Source organism: Strix uralensis, chromosome 22 (assembly GCF_047716275.1).
Source record: "Strix uralensis isolate ZFMK-TIS-50842 chromosome 22, bStrUra1, whole genome shotgun sequence".
NCBI lineage: Eukaryota > Metazoa > Chordata > Aves > Strigiformes > Strigidae > Strix > Strix uralensis.
Genome location: NC_133993.1, coordinates 11148996 through 11167670, shown reverse-complemented (window position 1 = coordinate 11167670; position 18675 = coordinate 11148996). Strand labels below are relative to the sequence as shown.

At 56.1% G+C, this 18675-nt stretch overlaps 2 protein-coding genes across 2 annotated transcripts; both read right to left on the bottom strand.

Annotated features, from left to right (window-relative positions):
* Positions 1-1823: 1823 nt before the first annotated feature.
* On the bottom strand, positions 1824-7802 carry CNP (2'',3''-cyclic nucleotide 3'' phosphodiesterase). The gene is made up of 4 exons (XM_074892113.1): positions 7673-7802; positions 5250-5919; positions 4556-4698; positions 1824-4050 (listed from the first exon to the last, which is right to left on the bottom strand). The coding sequence occupies exons 1-4, from the start codon at positions 7673-7675 to the stop codon at positions 3598-3600; spliced, it is 1269 nt and encodes a 422-aa protein (XP_074748214.1). The 5' UTR covers positions 7676-7802; the 3' UTR covers positions 1824-3597.
* Positions 7803-7939: 137 nt separating this feature from the next.
* ODAD4 (outer dynein arm docking complex subunit 4) lies at positions 7940-18331 on the bottom strand. Its single transcript, XM_074892055.1, has 12 exons — positions 18205-18331; positions 17736-17867; positions 17281-17434; positions 16119-16180; positions 14957-15113; positions 13767-13991; positions 12566-12773; positions 10508-10594; positions 10098-10294; positions 9805-9905; positions 8972-9050; positions 7940-8239 (listed from the first exon to the last, which is right to left on the bottom strand). Exons 1-12 carry the CDS (start codon positions 18316-18318, stop codon positions 8016-8018), a joined length of 1740 nt encoding a protein of 579 aa, XP_074748156.1. The 5' UTR covers positions 18319-18331; the 3' UTR covers positions 7940-8015.
* Positions 18332-18675: the final 344 nt, after the last annotated feature.

The window sequence follows — 18675 nt, the reverse complement described above, 5'->3', positions numbered from 1 at the left end:
GGGGGGGCAGAGCCAGAGCGGGTCGGCGTGTGAGGGAGGGATCTCGCAGCGGCCGCAGTCGCTGTGGGGCAGCTCGGTGCCTGGTGGAGCTGCTGTCGGCTTCCTTGGTGAGCTCTGAACTGCGGGGGGCAGCGGGGGCAGCGGGGCTCTCGCAGGCCGAGCGTGGGAAGTGGAGCTACGGGTCGGGGCTCGTGGCCGTCACAGGGAGACGAGGAGTCGTGGGGCTGTGAGGAGTCGTGGGGCTGTCGCGCTTTCCCTCTGGTGTTTTTTTGCCGGATGATACTTGTGGTGTCTGAGCTGCTGTAGGGGTAGTTTCAAACAGTGACATTTGCAGTTGCATTTGAATGAAAACAGAAGCAGTTTCGTGCTTTACAAACGAGAACAGGCGTCGGTAACGCTGGCGTGGGGAGATCCTGGTGCGTACAATGGTCCGACCTCCAGACCACGACGCCGCGTGCGGATTTGCTTTACAAATCTGATGCTGTGTCAGCTCCACCTTCTGCGGGGGGTGCTGAGAGTCCTTCCCAGCTGCGCTGAACCTGGACTTGGAATCAGCTGTAAAGACCATTAAGGTGCCTCTGGCTGCCCCCTTTGACAGGCTCTTCGGTGTTTTGGCTACGCAGGGAAGCGCCCGGTTCCGCTGGGGAGCGTTGCTGAAAGCTGGATCCTTAGTGCTAAAGGCGTCTGACTGTTTTGTAAATACGTTGATGCAAATTGGGAAAAAAAAGGAGGAGGAAAGAAAAGTGTTTAGAGACAACCGTTATGATTATCCCTGGGATCTTGCAAGTCCCTCAGCTCTCTGTACCCGGCGGGGGTGCAGAGGACAAGCTGCTGTGCTGTTGTTTGGTTTCCGATACGGGAACCGGAGCGTGGCGCTGGCCGAGCCCCCGCAGCCGCTCGCGGGACAAAGCGCTTGGACCACGCGGTGGTTGGATCTTCCCGAACGACTTCCTCAGTTTCAGTAATAACTAAAGATACTCACTTATCTTCAAGTGGATGGTTTTCATCCCGTTTAAATTTGTGCCTTGTACCCCCTCCCCTCGCCTAGGGCAGAGGGACAGCTGGCGCGTGCACCCCCCGGCTTTCCCGGGGCCCTTCTGTGCCCTTCGGCAGATGCTGGGCAACGCTTTGGCCCTTCCCCGCGCCCGCAGGGTCAGGGACTGGCTCGTCCCTCCCTCGAGCAGCGTCCGGGGGTCTCGGCTCTGGCACGGGGGGTGTGAGCGGGGCGCAGAGGCACCGGCTGGGACACGGGGCGGGGGGCTGAGCCGGCGGGAGTGGGGCGGCCGCCTCTGCGGTTCTGTCAGGGCCGGCCCCACCTCCGACCCCCCCGACCCCCCCGCCCCTGCTCCCCGCGCCGCAGGAGGGGATCGCGTGAAGCAACGGTGGAGGGGTTGAGTGCGAAAGAGCAGCCCCAGCACCCTCGTGGCGTGTGTGTCAGCTTTGTGGTAACGACATTCAGCCGCAGTCAGGACAAAACCAGACGCTGATGTGAAGCCAACTCGGAGAGGACGCCCGCGCCCGTGCTGCAGTATTTATCTGAACCGAAATTCTGAATGTTTACCTCAGTGTAAATACCTTCTCGTCCCCTCTCCCGTGGGAGGGAGGGAGTATTGCATGGAGCAATCGCTGTCCCCATCGCTTTGCCAAACCCGCCGTCCTCTCCAAGACGGGCTTCACACGGTGTGACACTGTCCCTCCCCGGACCCTGAAACCTTTCTAGGATGTGAATGGTAAAAATGTGAATATTTGTTGTTTACTTCATTAGGCATAATTCATAATGATGTGTTTATATGAAGAATATCACAGACTGAAGCAAAACCATATGCAATTGGTTTACTTTATTATAAACTGTATATGATGTACAAACTAATAAAAACTTAAATGACGACGGTCTCACTGTTGTTCTTGAACAGGCAAAGAAACACGATTTTCCAGCTGCGCGTTTCGGTGCCGGGTGGGAGCTGGAGTTCCCGGGGCAGGGAGGGCGGGGGGTCAGGGCGCTCCCGCACTCCCCCAGGAGTGGCCCTGGGCCCGCGCTGCTAAACGCGGTTTTAAAGCTCTGAGGGAACAAAGGAGAGGCCCAGGCTGAGCATCAGGCACTCGCCCTCTGCAGAACCAGCCGGGGTTCCTCTGGGGAGGGGAAGGGGGGATTACAGGGCTGTGTATATATAATTCTTTTATGTTCTAACAAGAATTTATCATCCATCGTTTTGAAACAGCAGGAGTGTTTGGCTCCGTTGGTGAACTTGCCGAGTGCTCCCCAGAGCAGCCCCAGAGCCGTCCTGGCCTCTGTCCTGAGCAGCCCCAGGGGAAGCGCCGGCTCCCCTGCGCCCGCCACAGCTCCCTGACAGACGCAGCACGCGCTTGTCGAGCACAGTCAGTATTTACATGGATTAACAGGGGATTAATTTCACTGTGAGTTCACAAAGGCTGAGCCAGAGTTTCAGGTTGTCCTGACCGGGATCTGTTAGTTGAGCTTTGTGTTAGGGTGAAGCAGTGACCAGCCCCGGCCGGCAGAGGCTCGGGCCGAGGCTCAGTAAAGCTCCGGCCAACAGGAGCTCGGTCGTTAGCACTAGTCCCAGCCGAGGGTTTAGGTTTGAGCAGACGTGAGTTACGTGGTTACGATACCTCCACTTAGGTCCTACATTACAGTGTTACTGCCACCCTAACTTAACATTCAAGTGCATTAGAGAAAAGTAGTAAAATCTTGCATGAAGTGCAGTTCTGTACTTCAGACACGATTTTAGTTTCTATAAAATAAGATGGAAAAGACATTAGTTCATCTCTTCCACTCCCTGCCATGGCAGGATTGTTCCCTACAGGCCAAGGCCCCTGGACAGGGCTTGGTCCAGCCCCCCCCGACACGTGGCTGGAGCCAAATCCCCCTCCTGGGATTTTGCTCGTCGCCTTTAAGTCCACGGCCGCTGTCAGAGCCCGTCCGGCTCCTGCGCCGCTCGCCAGTGGGGCCCGTCCCCCCACCCAGGGGAAACGTGAGCGGGGCAGAGCCCGGCCGCCCGCGGGGCTGGGGACCCCCCTGCGCTCTGCGGGGTCCCGCTGGTGGGCTGAGCTACCGGAACCTGCCCCGCCGGAGCAGGGGGGGCCACGAGCGGGTCCCGCAGGTCTGACCCAGCAATTCCGCTCCCGAACGGCTGATCCCAGCCCCCGGCTGCGGGAGTCGGGCAGCGGCGTCACACACGTCGCGTGGCCTCGGGGCGGGCCCGTCCAGGCTTTGCTCTGCCACCGCTCGTACCGACAGGGAAAGCTCTAACGATTGTGGTTCATGGGGAAGCGCTACAAGGCCAGAGTTGATCTTCCTCTGAGGAAGAAAACAAGCAGAACGCCACGGCTGGTTCTTCCAAAACGTCATTAAAATACACTCAGCAGCACTTCAGTTACTGGCACCAGTTACGGGACAGTTTTCCCTTGTCAGTCAGGAGTTGCTTGTTTTCTTCCTTGTTCGAGGCCAATAAACTCTCCCCAGAGGGGCTGGCGAAAGGGCTGACTTTAGTAAGGTAGAATTATTTCTCTTTACACTTTTAAAGGTTACAGGAGTTACTTGCCTTTTAAAAACAACCCAGCCAGCTGCCCTGCCCTGCCCTAGATGATGGTGCAGGAACTGAAGGCAGAGCCCCGTTTGTTGGTGCTCTGCGTTGGCACAAGTTTTCCTTTTCCATAGTAACCCGAGAATATTGCCTTCACATCGATCTTTTTAGAAAGGGTGAGCATCCACATACCGTTACCAAAATACAGCAGTTTCCCTCCTCCAATTTCCCCCACTTCTTCCCCTTTGTTCCCTGCCTTTTCCAGTTTCACAAACTCCAGCAGATCCAGCCCGGTCTGGACGGCTTCGACGCTGTTGGCGCAGCCGAGGGTGACGTGAGCGCGGCTGCCCCGCGGGAGGCTGTCGGTGGGCAGGATCTTATCGGCGTCCCCAGGCCACAGCAGCAGCTGCTGTTCGCTCAGCTCTACGCGAGCCCCGACAGTTTTTGTGGTGATGAAGAGAGCAGAGATGGACAAGGTGAAGCCTTTGCCGTAGGAAGCCTTCACCGCCTGCGAGGGGGGAGGACAGAGCTTTAGCCGCGGGCGGGACGGGGGCTCGGCCGCTCCTGCTCGGGCACATCGGAGGCGCCGGGTGCGACTGGAGGGTCGCGCCTGGAGTTCCTGCTCCATGAATTCGGAGCTGGTTACACCTCTCCTTCACAAATTGTGATATTTAACTTGGGCTTAGCTGTTTTGAAATAATTTAGCTGGAAGCGTAAATACCTTAAATTCATCATTGTTCAAATCAGGCTATGGGAGATGATGCTGCAAGTGGGGGCTGGGGGGGGGGGGGGGGGGGGGGGCAGGAGTATTTTGTTTGGAAAACAACAGGAAATAGTCACCATCTCCCCCACAATTACGACTTTTCCATTGCACAGGCCACATGGACGGACGTAGCCACAGTCCCCAGTTGCCCTCTCGGCTCCAGCAAAGCCACGTGTGTCCCCCCCCGGGGGGCTCGTGGATCCCCTGGGGGGTCGGGACAGGACAGGGGTCACGGGGGTCACATACTCACTTCTTGCTGTGCGTATTCCTCGGCTCCAGCTGCTTTTCCAAAGTCGGTGTATTTTGTGGTGCAGTGTAAGACCCCGGGCGGCCTCTTCACGAAGTAGCTGGTGAGATCTATTTTTATTTTGGGGTCTTCAATAGCAGAAGCAACTGCAAATACAAGTAAACAATATCAGTATCAAAACGCGATCCCCTGATGTCACCCATGAGCCTAAGTCCCTTCCCCAACCTTCGTGTTTCATCTTTAACTGCTGAAAAGGACTTGATGGGTGGGTAAAACTCCTCCCTCCCCCCGGGCTAACAGGGGATGTAACAGACAACAGAAGCTTCTCTGTATCATCATGGCTCGTCTTAACCTTGACACTGCACGATCCCCTTGGGGACGAGGTGCTTCAGTCTCTCCCTTTGTCTCCAGCTCACGGCAGCGCCCAGGGGATGCTGAGCCCCCCGGCGCAACGCTGCTGCCGGCCGAAGGCAGCTCCTGCAGCGCCAGAGCTGAACAGGCTCCTTAGGAAAAACCGTTTTGTTTATTTTTAATTACAACAGCAACTCTGTCAGCTATGGGGAACAGATCAGTAGCCTTCAACAGTTCTTCTCCTTGCTAACCTTCACTGGAAATTCACTTTAGAAGCTGACTGAGCTCGGTCCATTCGCTGACTGTTAACATTTCACCAACAGATGTAAGACACTTCTATACATACAGTATTTACTCTCCTTTTTGAAGGCTTTGAGACTTCCAAGCTCATCTAAGAAGGCCTGGCCAGCCTTCCTCAGGATCTCTGAACTTCTTTTGCTCAAAAACCACCCAAAATACATGGGTAGGAATTCCTTCTCCAAGCTCGGCTTCATCTTCTTCAGCTCTTCCACCGACAGTTTCCACTGGTTCTTTTCCTTCAGCTGCAAACAATCCAGCCGCCACTGGGTTTTGGGCTCGGCAAAGACGACTTTGTACCGGTATTTGTCAGCGATATCAAAGAGTTGGTCCAGTCGTTCCCTCTCATGGTGAGTGTCATCCAAAACAATAACGCTGATGTCTCGTTTGCAATAGTCAACTAGATCCTCATCCACCTTTGAATACTCTTCAGGAACGGTGCTTCTTATTAAAGGGGTGATTTTATAGCTATCAACCGAGATGACCTTGCAGGCATCTTTGTACCGATCCTGAATAGCCTGGGCGAGAGTGGACTTCCCACTGCCCGGCAGGCCTCGTAAAATAAAGAAGGTTTTAGATTCTTTGACTGTGGAGATGGTATCTTCATCGTCAAGGAAAGGGAACTGCAAGCTTTCGGGTCTTTCTTTCGTGGATTGAGCAGACATTTTTTTAAATATTTTAGGCAGGAACGTGTGACTCTTCTTTGAGAAGCCTCTGTTCTGAAATGCAAGAAGGAAATATTTTGCAGGCTACCAACGCCTGGAGCCCGCCCGTCCCCGGTGCTGGGAGGAGCAGGGGGTGCAGGGAACACCTCTGCCCCCGCGTCCCCCACCTCGGCTGAGACCACCCCACAGCCACCCCTGCGGGTGCTGCAGGGGGACCCGCGCCCCGTCCCACCCCCCCGGCCCCGGCCCTGACCCGAGGGGCCGCAGGTGCAGCTCCGCTCCCCGCTGCGCCCGCGGCCGGACCGGGAAGGGGAAGTTTTCCCCGTCACGTGGCAGCAGCCGCGGTCTCACGGGCACCACGAGCTGCCGAAGCTGCAGCCCGGGCAGAGCCCTTCGAGGGCCCAATTTATTTCTGAACACCGACAGCAACTTGTCCTACTCGACGGCGAGGCTGCGGCGTGTGGCGGGGAGCTCCGCCGGGGAACCGGAGTCCCGGCAGGTTGGGGCGGCTGCTGCAGCCTCGTGGCTGCGGGGAGGGCGAAGGGGCTGCAGGAGCTCAGGGACCCCCGGCCCCGCAGCAAAGGCTGTTCCTGAGCGGAGCCCCCCCCCGGGGCGGCGCCGGGACCTGCCATTTCCCCATCAGCACCCCGAGCGCTCGGGGGGGGGTTTGGGCTCCTCTTGGGATGAAGCACAAGTGCGATCGCTGCCGCTACCCTCGGCCCCCCCCAGCAGCGGAACCCGAAAGCGAAACCAGCCGCGACGGCCGCGCTCGGCAGCGGCGAGTGAGCCGGGAGGGGGGGCCGGCGCTGGCCCAGGCTCCCCCCGGGAACTGGAGTCCCGGGCGGTTCCCAGCAGGGCCTGGGAGGAGACGCGGGACTTCTCCAACTCTGCGGGTTCTCAGTAGCCTCAGCGGGGCGGCCGCTGGTCCGCGGGTCAGTGCGTGACCCTCCACCCCCCCGCCCGGCCGCGACCAGCCCCGGTGACCAGTGGCCGCGGGCGATGCTGGAGGAGGTTTTGCCGGGGGGGGGGTTGCCCACGGCTGAGAAACGAGCCCAGGGCGAGGCTGTTGCTTAGAAAACACCGAGTTCAGGGGATTCACTTTTCTGCCCCTCATTGGGGAACGCGGAGGCGGGTTTTGGTTCCGAAGCACCCCGGGACCGGCCCCCCCTGGCCCCAGGGTCGCGCAGCACCCCGGGGCGGTGCCCCCCAGCACCGCGCCCGCTCCCGAACCCGGCCGGGCCCCCGAGCAGAGCGGGGGACCCCGGGCCCCCCCGAGCCCCCCCCGGGAGGGAGCGGACGGGGTGCAGCCCCTCGGGGCCGAGGGTCGGGTCGGGCAGGGTCCCGCAGGCAGCTGCCGGCGATGGCGGTGACTGCGGCCGCTTGTCCAGCGCCGAACAAAGGAACAATGTCCGCCCCCCCCCGCATTGTTCGCGCCCAGCCCGGAGGACAATGGCCGCGCTCACGGCGGGGGCCCGGACAATGGCCCCGCACAGCCCCGCCACCCCCCCGGCCCGGCCCCACAAAGCCCCCGCTTGTCTGCGCGCCCCGGGGCCCCCCAGGGACGGGGCCTCGCGCGGAGGGAGCGAGTGCTCCAGGCATCGGGAGGGGGGGGGTCGTGCCCAGGGCGGCCCGGGACCCCCCCGGGCGGAGCCGCTGCACCGCGGGGACCCCGGGGCTGCGCCCGGCTGCACCCCCCGACCCGGGCACCCCCCCGCGCCCAGCACCCCCGTGTCGGGCCACTCCGGAGCTTCCTCCCCCCACCCGGGAAACGAAACCCAGCGCCCGGGAGGGCCCCGGCCCCGCTTACCATGGTGAGGGAGCGGCGCGGGGAAGCGGCTCTGGGGCGGGCACGGCCGCGGTCCCTTTCATAGCGCCGGGGCCCCCCCGCCACCGCCGGCCCCCCCCCGTGACCGCGCAGGCGCGGGGGGCCGGGCCGGACCCTCCCCCGGGGGCGGCGGTTGGGGGGTGCCCGGAGCTCGGTCCCCGCCCGGGACGGGGAGGGATGGAGGGGGGGGGGGCGGCGCTTTCCCGCGGCTTCGCCCCACGCGTGGGCGCAGGGAGGGTCGGGGTCGGGTTCTCAGGGCAGAGCTCGTGTTTGCAGCGCGCCCGCGCAGCGCCGAGCGCGGGGGGGGGCGGCGGCCCCGCGGCTCTCAGGGGCTCCCGTCGGGTCGGGGCCTTCCCCGCCGCTCCCGCTCGCCGCTTCCTCCGGCCTTTCCTCCTCCACCTGCCCCTTCCTTGGCCTTTCCAGCTGCGTCTTCGCAGTTCCCGGCACCTTCTTTTTGCTTCGCCTCTTCCCGCCCCCCCGGGCCGCTCCCCGCCCTCTCGCTCCGCTGCTCCCAGTTGTCTCGGGGGGTCCCGCCGCTGCACCCAGCGTCTGGGAGGGAAAAAACAACAGTAAAGCAAGTCCCGGCACTGAGAAATCGGAGAGGGGGGGGCAAGAAAAGAGACCCCCGGCCTCTGCCCCGCAGCTGGAAGCTCGGCCCGGGGCCGGGGGGGGCAGGAGAGGCCCGTGGGGGGCAGCGGGCCCGGGGCCGCTGGGGAGGTGCTGCCCCCTCCTGCCCCGCGCCGGTCGCAGCTCGGCGCGCGAAGGGAACCGGCCCCGGGGGCGCCGCGGGCCTCAGTCACAGTCGCTTTTAGAGCCGCGTTTTGCTCCTGAGCGAGTTCCGGGCCGCCACGGGGCTGCCGGGGCACCGGGGCCGCTGCCAGCGCTGCGAAAAGCGGAGCGGAGGGTCTGGCGGGGAGGGCAAAGCCGGCTCCTTCGCCGGAGTCACCAACGGGTTTGGGTTGAAGGGACCCCAAAGCCCCCCCAGCCCCGCCCCCCTGCCTTCCACTAGCCCAGGTTGCCCAAAGCCCCCTCCAACACCGACATCACCTGTTTGGGTTTATACCAGCTCAAGATTAAACCTTCACTACCAAAAACCAGAAGCTACAAATTATAACGCGTTAGCCCCTCGCCTGTCCTAGCCCGCAGGATGCAACGTGGGCCAGAGATCCAGGTGCTTGTCACCGGGGAACGGGGTGCCTTGTTCCCACATGTCTGTGCTCCAGAGAAGGGAAACGGAGAATTTCTACATTTATGGGGTGCCGAGGTCTAAATGACACTTACCTTTAACAGAGGAAACTCTCGCTTCTTCTCTCCTCTTGTCCAGCTCCTCGATGAAGCTTTTGCTCACATCATCCAAGGCCTGAAAGCGATACGGCTTATTAACGAAAGCTCTAGACATGCAGTTACATACTTGAGTTTTTCCTGTTTTCTTTTGCTCTCTGCTATCGTTCCCTGGTCCTTTCTTACCACAAGGCTCTCTGTGACAGTGTGCTTTGTTCCTCTCTGCGGTGATTCCTACCGGCCTCAGCCCTTACCAAGCGTCCCCTCCCCTGAAGGTCCCACCCTCTCACACTACCCTTTTTCTGCCCGAGCTCTGGATGCCCGTGAGGGATCTGGTGTCGGTGCCTGTGCTGGAACTGGTGCCTGGCAAGCTGGGCTCAGCCGGATCCCCCAACCCGCTGCCGGGTCAGTGGGGGCTGGCAACAGGCGGCCGCTTTCCCGCAGGTCCCTGGCCGTGCCCACACGCTCTTCCATGGTCTGATGCAAAGTGGCTCCTCTGGGACCTTTCGGAGAGGGCAGGAAAGGGTGAGCTGTGATCAGCCACTCTCTGTGGGAAATCCTTGCCCCAGGAAGGTCAAAAGAACATTTTCCCTCGACCTGAGCAGGGCCAGGGCTTCATCCTTTTATACGTTGGACTGGTTCATAAACTGGGGTTAAGTTTTCTGAGCCAGGAGGTTTCAAAACTTCCAATACGTAAACTGCTTCGGAGGCTGCGTTTTCCCCCTCTTAACACACCAGCTGTGCAGTGATGTTTTCTCAGTTCACCAGACAATAGTTAGAGCCAACTTAGTGCCCTGGCCCCAAGCTTCTCCTCTTCACAACAACCCACTTACAGCAATGACGGCCCTTTGAGCAGCCTCATCGTGAACAAGCTTTGCCTTCTCCAGGGCTTTTTCAAAGTTCATGATCGCAGACCAGTAATCCTTCAACTTCACTGTAACAGACAAATGAAAACATCTATTTTAAGCCAAGACCAAGAGAACAATAGTTAATCGAGCGAGTCTCTGATGAGGGGTCTTGGTCTGAACAGTTACTTTGGCCGTTAAATCACAGAGATGTTTTCACAAGGTGCTGAAGGGACAGGCTGTCGCCATCCCTAGAGCAAAACTGGTACTAACGCCTGTACCTTGTGCTTGTGCCACCAGGACAGTAGCATGGAGTTGCCACTCAACATCTCCCTCTTCATCTGATGCCTGCAGGGACTTCTGGCCGTAATTCTGGGCCGCTTCAGCTTTATCCAGCTCCAGGTAACATCGGCCGATTTCATGGAACAGCCAGGTCTTCTCCAGGCTGGATTTTGCCATTGGAATCTTCTCCTCCCAACTTGGAGCGGAGAGTAAGAAAGACATTTAGCAGATCTCACCAAGCACAGTTATAATTTCAACCACTGATTCTATAAACAAAGGGTTCCAGGTACTGTTGTATGAAAAATCTCCCAGCCCCCCCTTGCTGCCAGTATGAGTAAACAAACTGAAAAGGCATCATCTAGGTAATTCAAAACAGCCTTATGCCTTTTCTGTTGCTAATTTTACATACGTGTCAATGGCTTGCTGGAATTTGCCGATTCTGGCATAAACTCTGCCAATGTTATCGAGGGCTCTGGACACGGCATCTGGCAGATCGCTGTGATGGAAAGAAAAAGAAATTGTAGTAGCTGACTGTCGGAATAGAACGGAAGATTGGCAAGGAGGATTGTAAACACACTCAAGTGACATGGGCTGGGGTGTCGAAACACCCGTTTATCACACCAATTGTTTAGTTTTGTGTGCCTGACAGGTAGAACATCTGTGTTTAGATGAGAGGGGCCTGGGATAGACTCCGAGGCACCTATCGAACACGCCTGAGATTCCTGCCCTGCTGCGGGAAAGATCAAAGCACAGTAGAAAACTACACCTGCGAAAATCCCTGATACACGGGTGAAAGCAGCAGGTTCAAGATCTTTTTCTCCTCGTCTTTCTGGGTGGCAAGGCCCGAGCTGCGCGGCGCCGGCGTCCCCGCTCGCGGGCCTCTGCCCGGGTGCTGCTGCGGAGATCCCCCCGCTCGCGAGGGAACGAGAATAAATTTACTCTTTGCATTTTGCTTGTGGTTTTGTGGTTGTTCCTGCATCCTGCCTGTGCCAGCTCACACACGGCTTAGTCTTGTTCCTGACATAGTCTGGGCTTTCTTCAGCCGTACGTGTTTTCTTTGGTGCTCAGCATAACTTCAGGTGAAGTGGTGAGAAGCAGAGGTAAAGGACCAATATCAGACTGAAAGTCATAAAATCAAGGTGGATTTTTGATTTTATCTGCAGCTGTTGCAGCCGACACCCCGTAAGACACAGGGGAAGTGGTTTAGTTTTGTCTTTGGGTTTATTTTTGTTTTGGCAGAAACCTGGCAGCCCTTGTAAGTCTTTCTACTTTGCTTTGCCTCTGTTTCCCTTAGTTGCCCTGGGGGTCCCACGGAAGTCCCCTGCCAGCTCCCGGGTCCCAAATGCTAACGGATTTCTGCCCAAGAGGGAAGACCCAGACCGGTCCGTGCCTGCCCTGTGTCTCCAGGCTCTGGGTAACAGGCCCTGCTCCCTCTGCTCTGAATGAGCCTTCGCCCCATGCTAGAGGCAGCTTCTATAATAATGTAGCCTGTGGACTTTAAATTTTTTCCTTAATTAGTCCTGGTTCCCACCTTCGGAAGTGGCCTGCTTTGACTACCCTTACCTTACAAATGAAAAAACTGATGAAAGGAGGATAAATGCCTTGCCGGGGGCGCTGCGAGGCATTAACGTGTCTCCTCTTGCCCTGCTGAGCTCCAGCCACGAGAGGGCAAAGCCCCCCCAGCCACCGCCGTCCTTGAAACACAACTTGACATCGCTTCAGAAGAGTCCTAAAATGATGTATGGCATTCCTGCCTCTCTACTGCTAATTCTGAACTTTATTTGGGAAAACTGGGGAGTGGAGATCGCCAGGAGAGAGGCAGAAATTTCTTAAACCGGTATTAATTTTAAAAAGGGATTTGTGAAAATGAGAAACAGTTTCACTTCGAAAGTCCTGTGCAGTATTAGCAAAAATAAAACCAAAATAACTTCAGTTCAAGCAACTGTTCGGTGTTTTCTCCTCTGCTCTGCAAAACTCTTACTAAATCTTAAGACTACACTTTGCTCCATTCTGTTTTAGCTGAAAGAGCTGCAGAATGTGTACGTATGGGCAGATAATTGTACCTCTTAGATAAATATTTCAAGTCTGCTATCACAGTTTGAATGCAAATGATTTTAAGAGAAAATGTAGCAGAAAACTGGTGTAATTTAGAGCCCAACCTCCCAGAGAAGGAAGTGTGTACTAGAGGCTACAAGTGCTGAGACTGGGACTTGGGTTCTCTTTTGCTTTGATTCAGCCGAGATTGAGATGTGCCACGTGGTCTAGGTCCTTTAAAAATCTGCTTCAGCCTCCTTATTTTTGAAATAGTGAAGATAAGAAGTCACTAGAGACCACGATACCTGGGCAGAGCCTGAATGCGTTGCCCTGTTAAACCTCCAGATGAGAATTACGACATTACCTGATGCTAAAAGCCCTTGCAGAGGCACCTTCCTCCTTTCCCCACTCACCTGAACCTCTCAGCACTCACCTCTGCCTGGCAAATTCCAGATCCATCTTATGGCTCTGCAGAGCTGCCTCTGTCCGGCCCATCTCTAACTGAGCATTCCCAATGCAGCTGTGGAGGTTTCCAATCAGTTCACTCTTGTTGGGAACTTCATCCTCGGAGCACCCTTGTACGGTTTTCAGCAGCCGCTCAGCTTTCCTGCAGCTCTCCTCAGGGCAGTCCCCGGCCAGCACTGGTGACAGGGAGGAGAGTTCAATGCTGGCGGGGGACACAGTGACAGCGGGAGGCAAGCCCAGGCGTGCTCGTGTACCCCTCAGACAAAGCTGGGGAAAGGCTGGAGCTCCCAACCCTTCAGCATCTCCTACACTCCTCCCTCTAATGTCCAAGAAATCTGCCCCTGCGAGATGGCACTTCTGACCCTCCACCTGGCACTCCTGGAAATCACTTTCATTGGGGTAAGCACAGGGAAACGACCTCACACCTGCTGAGGAAAAAGGAGAAGATGCTTGTTGTCCAAAGGTTTTGAAAGCTCAGTTATTGCCGCAGGGCAGTCTGGCCTTGGAGATGAGGGTCTAGCTACAGCACTTAGGTTTTTATCTCCTAAATGAGCCCTTGCACTTCCCTGGTGAGCTCTGTTCGATGCACCCTGCTGCAGGAGCCGGGCTGCAGGGTGTTTCTGACACCACCTTCACCCAGCTGCTGTAGCTTAAAAGAACTGAATTGCAGTAACAACTAAACTCTTTTCCCTGGGTTGTAAATACGTAGCATAGGAAGAGAGAAGGAGACCAGAGATTAATTACTCCTTCCTTCCAGACCACTGTTTCTCAGCTTCTTCATCTCTCTGCAATGGTATTTTTGAACTATGGAAGTGATTAACTGCAGTGGCCTGCATTCCCTCAGTAAAACCACTGCTGATTCCCAGACCAGAGGCGTTTGCTAAGCACGCAGCAGGGGCCTGCCTGGCTTCGCCATCCACGTGGTGTCCTGAAAACCAACCATCAAGACCTCAAGTACAGAAAAAGCTGAGGAAAAAATTGTGTTGGATTCTGTATCTAAGAAAGCGTTGGGAAAGGTGAAGAATACAAACGCAAATACTTCCCCAAAACTGCCAACTGGTGTTTGTTAATGCTTGCACTGCTACTGCTGTTCTGGTCTGTTATTACTACAGCAAATAATTACACGTGCCAGTCATCATTTTCTCGCTGCTTCCAGCCAGGACACCTACACAGCTGGATGTCCTCCATGCTCTTCACAATGTATCTGCCAATCTCGGCTGGTTTTCGTGTCTTGTTCCGGATCCACCTTTGCTGCCTGAGCTTGCGCTCTCTCTCACGGGCATAAATAGGCTTCTGCTGCTGCCAGAATTCACGGCGAGCGTCCAGGTAGGAAATGCCGCTCAAAACCAGGTCCGCTACTTTGGTCCCCTGCTTTGTGCTGCTCTCCATCAAGTCTGAAAAGATGGTAGAACCCAGGAGAGTATTAATGTGGGTGCTGGATGAAGCTGCAGTTCAGTGGGGGATGGTTGTGAATGTTTTTCTGCTCTGACAGACAGTCCTAGAAATGAAAGTCCTCAGTGCTCCCCAGAACTGATGCGATGAGGAGGGAAGCTACGGCAAACGCCCGTGCTGTCACCCGTTCTGCGCGGGAGCGAGAGCTGGTTCCCAGCCCCTTTAGCTGCCGCCTTCTGCTGAGCAAAGCCCAGACGGGGCCGTTCCGGGGCTGGCTGTGATGATGTCCTGGGCAGAAACGGCTGCGTGGGGCGTTTGAACAGCCTGTGGGTGAGACTGCAAGAGGGAAACTGCGAGAGCGTTTACATGCCTGGAGACCAGGCAGCCACAGACATTATTCATGCCAGTAATGCCATCACCCCGCCAGGAGACTAAATTCTTAATTACCTCTCTATTACTGGGTAAAGAGTTCCCTAGAAGAATTACTAAAGGGGAACCACCTTTCTGCCTAGTTCTAAACTAAGATACTTCTCCAAATCCTTCATCTTGATCTTAACAGCATTTATAACAAACCCACAAATGAGTTACAGTCTTAGGAGCAACACTTTGCACTTAATGCAAGTGTTGGTGGAATTTAACACTAAGACAGAAGTAGTTTGCAGTGACACTGTTCCTGCTTTTGATTTCAACAGCACAGATTGCTTGGACTTGATCTATTGTTTGTTATAAAAGCCTGACATGTAATAGGGAAGGAAATATGCTTATAGTTGTGAATATTGGATCTGGCTCCAAAAATACCTGCACCCTCCAGACTCCTGCCTCCCTCACAACCACTGCCAGCACTATGTGCGAGGTGAGCTCTGGTACAGAGAAGGAAGAGTAGTCATAGGGATATGAAGAAAAAAAAAAAAAAAAAGAACTTGCTTAACTTGCTTAGAGCATTTAGTTAAATAAAATGGAGAAAGACCTTCATCCTCGAGCAACTTTTCTAGGTAGGCCTTGTCAGCATAAAGCTCTCCAAGAAGCTCTCGCTCTGTTTTTGGATTCCTCACAGGTTCCTGTTTCCTTGTCCTCTTTTGATCCTTAGTTGGTTTGATTTGGAGTTTCTGATTTGCTTTTTTGCTCTACAGCAAGAAAAAATAAAGGAAGTTGGGGGAGATTAGTGGGGAACACTAGGATTAGCAGAATTTTGTTTACACTCCACATGAGCCCACTTATTTTTTAAAGAAAAGCAAAAAATCAGTGTCTCACCCATCGCTTTGGTCATGAGCCACTGCAGTTTTGCTGCCCGCTGTGCTCCCTCCCCTCCAAGAACAGGAGGGGGCGTTATAGGAAGAGCAAGAGTTGGTTCTGCCCAGGTCTTGTATTGTCGGGGGCGGGTTCCTGGCCAGAGCTGTGCGAGGCCGTGAAGGCTGGGGGAAAGGCGGGTCTGGTCCGCAGTCAAAGAAACAGAGGCTGTAACAGTCGGGGCTTCTGAAACGTCGGGATTTCTAAAGTTTCACATTCAAAATCCCAACAGTTACAGTGCTCATGTTTAGGCCCCTTTGTACAAATTCTTTTTACCACGGAGTACCCGTCACTCCAGCTGAGAGCAGCAATGAGCTCCCCAGCGCTGACCCCAGGGGAGTGTGGTTTGGCGTCGCAGAGGAACGAGGCGCTACTTCACTGGAGCACCCCGAAATGAAGCAATCAAGACAGTGTCCGTTATCAAAAATGTGAACCTTAAACATCAGGTGAAACCAAAGTAAACATCGTGGATAAATGAACCCGGGCTCCGACCCCAGCGCTGTTACTGATTAGCCTTTGATGGGGGATCCACAGCGCCGGCAGGACCAGCCCGCCTGGCGGAGAAACTTCAACCTGGGCTTTGGTTCTGGGTGTTGCTCTCCCCTGCCCTTCTGCCTTCTTTAAATTTTGCGTAGCTTGAGCCAGAATGACATTAAAAGCAGGTGTATAAATACTCTCCCAAGGGGTCAGTGTGCTTTCTGTGCTCATAGGGCACTTCACCAGACCAGCTGTACCCACCCATGTTGCTACAGAAACTCTCAACCCTCTAATGCCTATTTCAGAAAGTATTGCACTGTAACAGCTCTAGTCAGCTTGTAGGGCAAGAGCTCTGCAGACTGTACCTCTGCCTGCCTGCTTATAAAGCACAGATCCCCTTTATTCTCCAGCTTAACTGAGGATGGACCTGCAAATACAGAGAAAATACTTGTTAGTGTTCAAGAACAGCAGTGCAGAGGCTTTAGAAATTAAAAGGACCGTAAATGTGCCAAGCTGCAGTAATGGAGAAAGCGAGCTAGATCTGGAAACTTTCCCTGTTTTTTTAAATAAATATCACATATGAAAGAGCGTCAAGCTTTTCTGCAGCTGGGATGTGAGGTTAATCTGTGGCACTGGAGGTGGACTGAAATTTTGCAACAGATTTGAGGGAGAGTAAAGCACTGAGATATCTGCAGGATCAGGGCCCGTGAGGGGTGCGCAGCAGGGTGTGCCCCGGCAGGGAGGGGACGAGCTCTGGGGATCCACCTCGGCAGCCCCTGAGCAGCCGGGCGGTTTCACAGCAGCCCCGGGAGCGACACGACACGCGGGTTCCCTGAGCACGAGTCTGGGGCAGCAGCACCCGCCGAGGAGGGGCTGTGTGCCTGGGAGGGGGTGCACGGCCTGTCCGCGCCTGTCGGCGTGCGAGAGCGTGGCTGAGAGAAGAACTGAGGGAGGAGGGAGGAGGTGTCAGCCTGCTGCGAACACCACTGGGTCCTTGGCCTTTCCTGCCTCCTGCAGGGCGACGTTCTGTGATCTAGGCCAGAGATGATGACAGCAGCGCTCTACTGCAAGAGTCAACAGTTTCACTGGTCTTGTGCAACGTAAACTGGAGGAAAGTCAGATCTCAGGAAGGCCAGTCTCAGGTAGCACAGCAAATCTCATTACAAACTTTGAATATTAGCCTAAAGATCTCAGAATAGATTCTGTACTCAGTAGGGCCGTAAGCAGGTGAGCTGCTTGGTTCTGTATTTAGAACATTTTCACGGTGACTTTGGAAATTTAAGTTAGTGTCATAATTTACTTACATAACCGGTTATTAGACACTGTATATGAATGGGCATTCAGCCAAAAAAAGAACAGGGCTGTGCTCTTTTTGGTGCTCCCTGGTTTCACCTGAGAGTGGCCGCTGAGCAAAGAGACTCTGTTGTTGCAGGGTCCTTGGGTCACTCACTGAGCCAATCTGCCGTCAGCTGTCCAGCGACCAGCTGCTGGCTGTGCTTGTAGGGGCCATAAAATGAAACATCTTACTTCCAATGCAGTTGATAATTGCCTCCTGGGACTTCTCGATACCCAGCCTGAACTTCTGCAGTTCTGGACGTAGTCTGTAGCCTCGATGATAAAACACTAATGCAAATTCAAAATCACCCATGATGTATAACGTCTCGGCTTTTTGGTAAAGGCCCTAAAATGACATTTGGAAAAAAAATAAAAAAGAGGAAAAAAAGCTTCAGAGATCACATGTCCCTGCTAGGCAGAAGTGAGAGCCCTGTGCTATCGCAATCTGCATACAACCAAATCCAATCCTGAAACTCTTTCTCAATTGCTGACTAAGCACCTCCACTCCTCTGGAAGCAATAAAAATGTCAAGGGTGTGCTTGGAATTAGCTGTTTCTACACAACACTGTCTCCCAGCCCCTTCAGAGTTTCACAGATAACAGACCGGTCCTCGGCCACCCAGACTCTTGTCACCTCATGCTGTTTACCTTAGAGAACGTTTTGTCGTTTTGGAGAGAAGCTTCAGCATCTTTCAGGGAATTTTCCATGTCCCCAAGTTTCAGGTAACATTTGGAGCGGGCGACTAGGCAGTGCTTGTCTCCTGCTCTCAGCTTCAGCGCCTGGAAGGCAGCAGACGGGGACACACCAGCGGTGCTGCCTCCGCAGCACAGATGTGACCGGGCACAAGTACTCGCTGCAACCTGCCCCGTCCCGACATGGGTCTGGGCGATGGGTGAGGAGAAACCCACTTTTTCACCGAAAAACCCCACTGCACCCCCCGCACGGCCCCGCGTGGGCCACCTCCCTTCAGGCCGTGACCTCCAGGCGCCCTTGGGGCCGCACGTCCCGTCGCGGCCGCCATGTCCGAGGGGCCCCTCCCGCCCCCAGGCCGCCTCGATGCCCGCGGGCCCCTTCCCGCCGCTCGCACCCCCCCCGGGCACGGCACGGCGCCCTCACGTTGTTGAAGCAGGCCAGCGCCTTGTCGTACTCGCCCCGCCGGCACAGCAGCGTCCCCTCGGCCATGAAGTTGGGGAAGGTGCCGGCCGGCCCCGGGTCCGCCGCTGCCGCCATGGCCGGCCCGACGCCGCCGCCGTCGCCTGGCAACCGCTGCCAGGCAACGGCCCGACTTCCGGCGCGGAGCCCCGCCCAGGATGTGACGTCACGGGACCGCGCACGCCGCCGTTTTCCGCGCCCTGGCGGGAGTTTCCCGCGTCGCCGCACGTAGGGGGGGGCGGGCGCGTTCCCCTGCCCGTTCCTCCGCCGCCTTCCCGGCGAGTCCGCGCAGGCCCGGCGGTGGGGTGGGGTGGTCAGAGGTGCGGTGTAAGTAGGGCACGCGTGGGCGGCGATAGGGAGGTGCGTGGGAGGGGCTGCGCTGCTTGGATGAGCAGGAAAATGCGTGTTTTCTGCCAAAAAAGTGCCGGGTGCTCG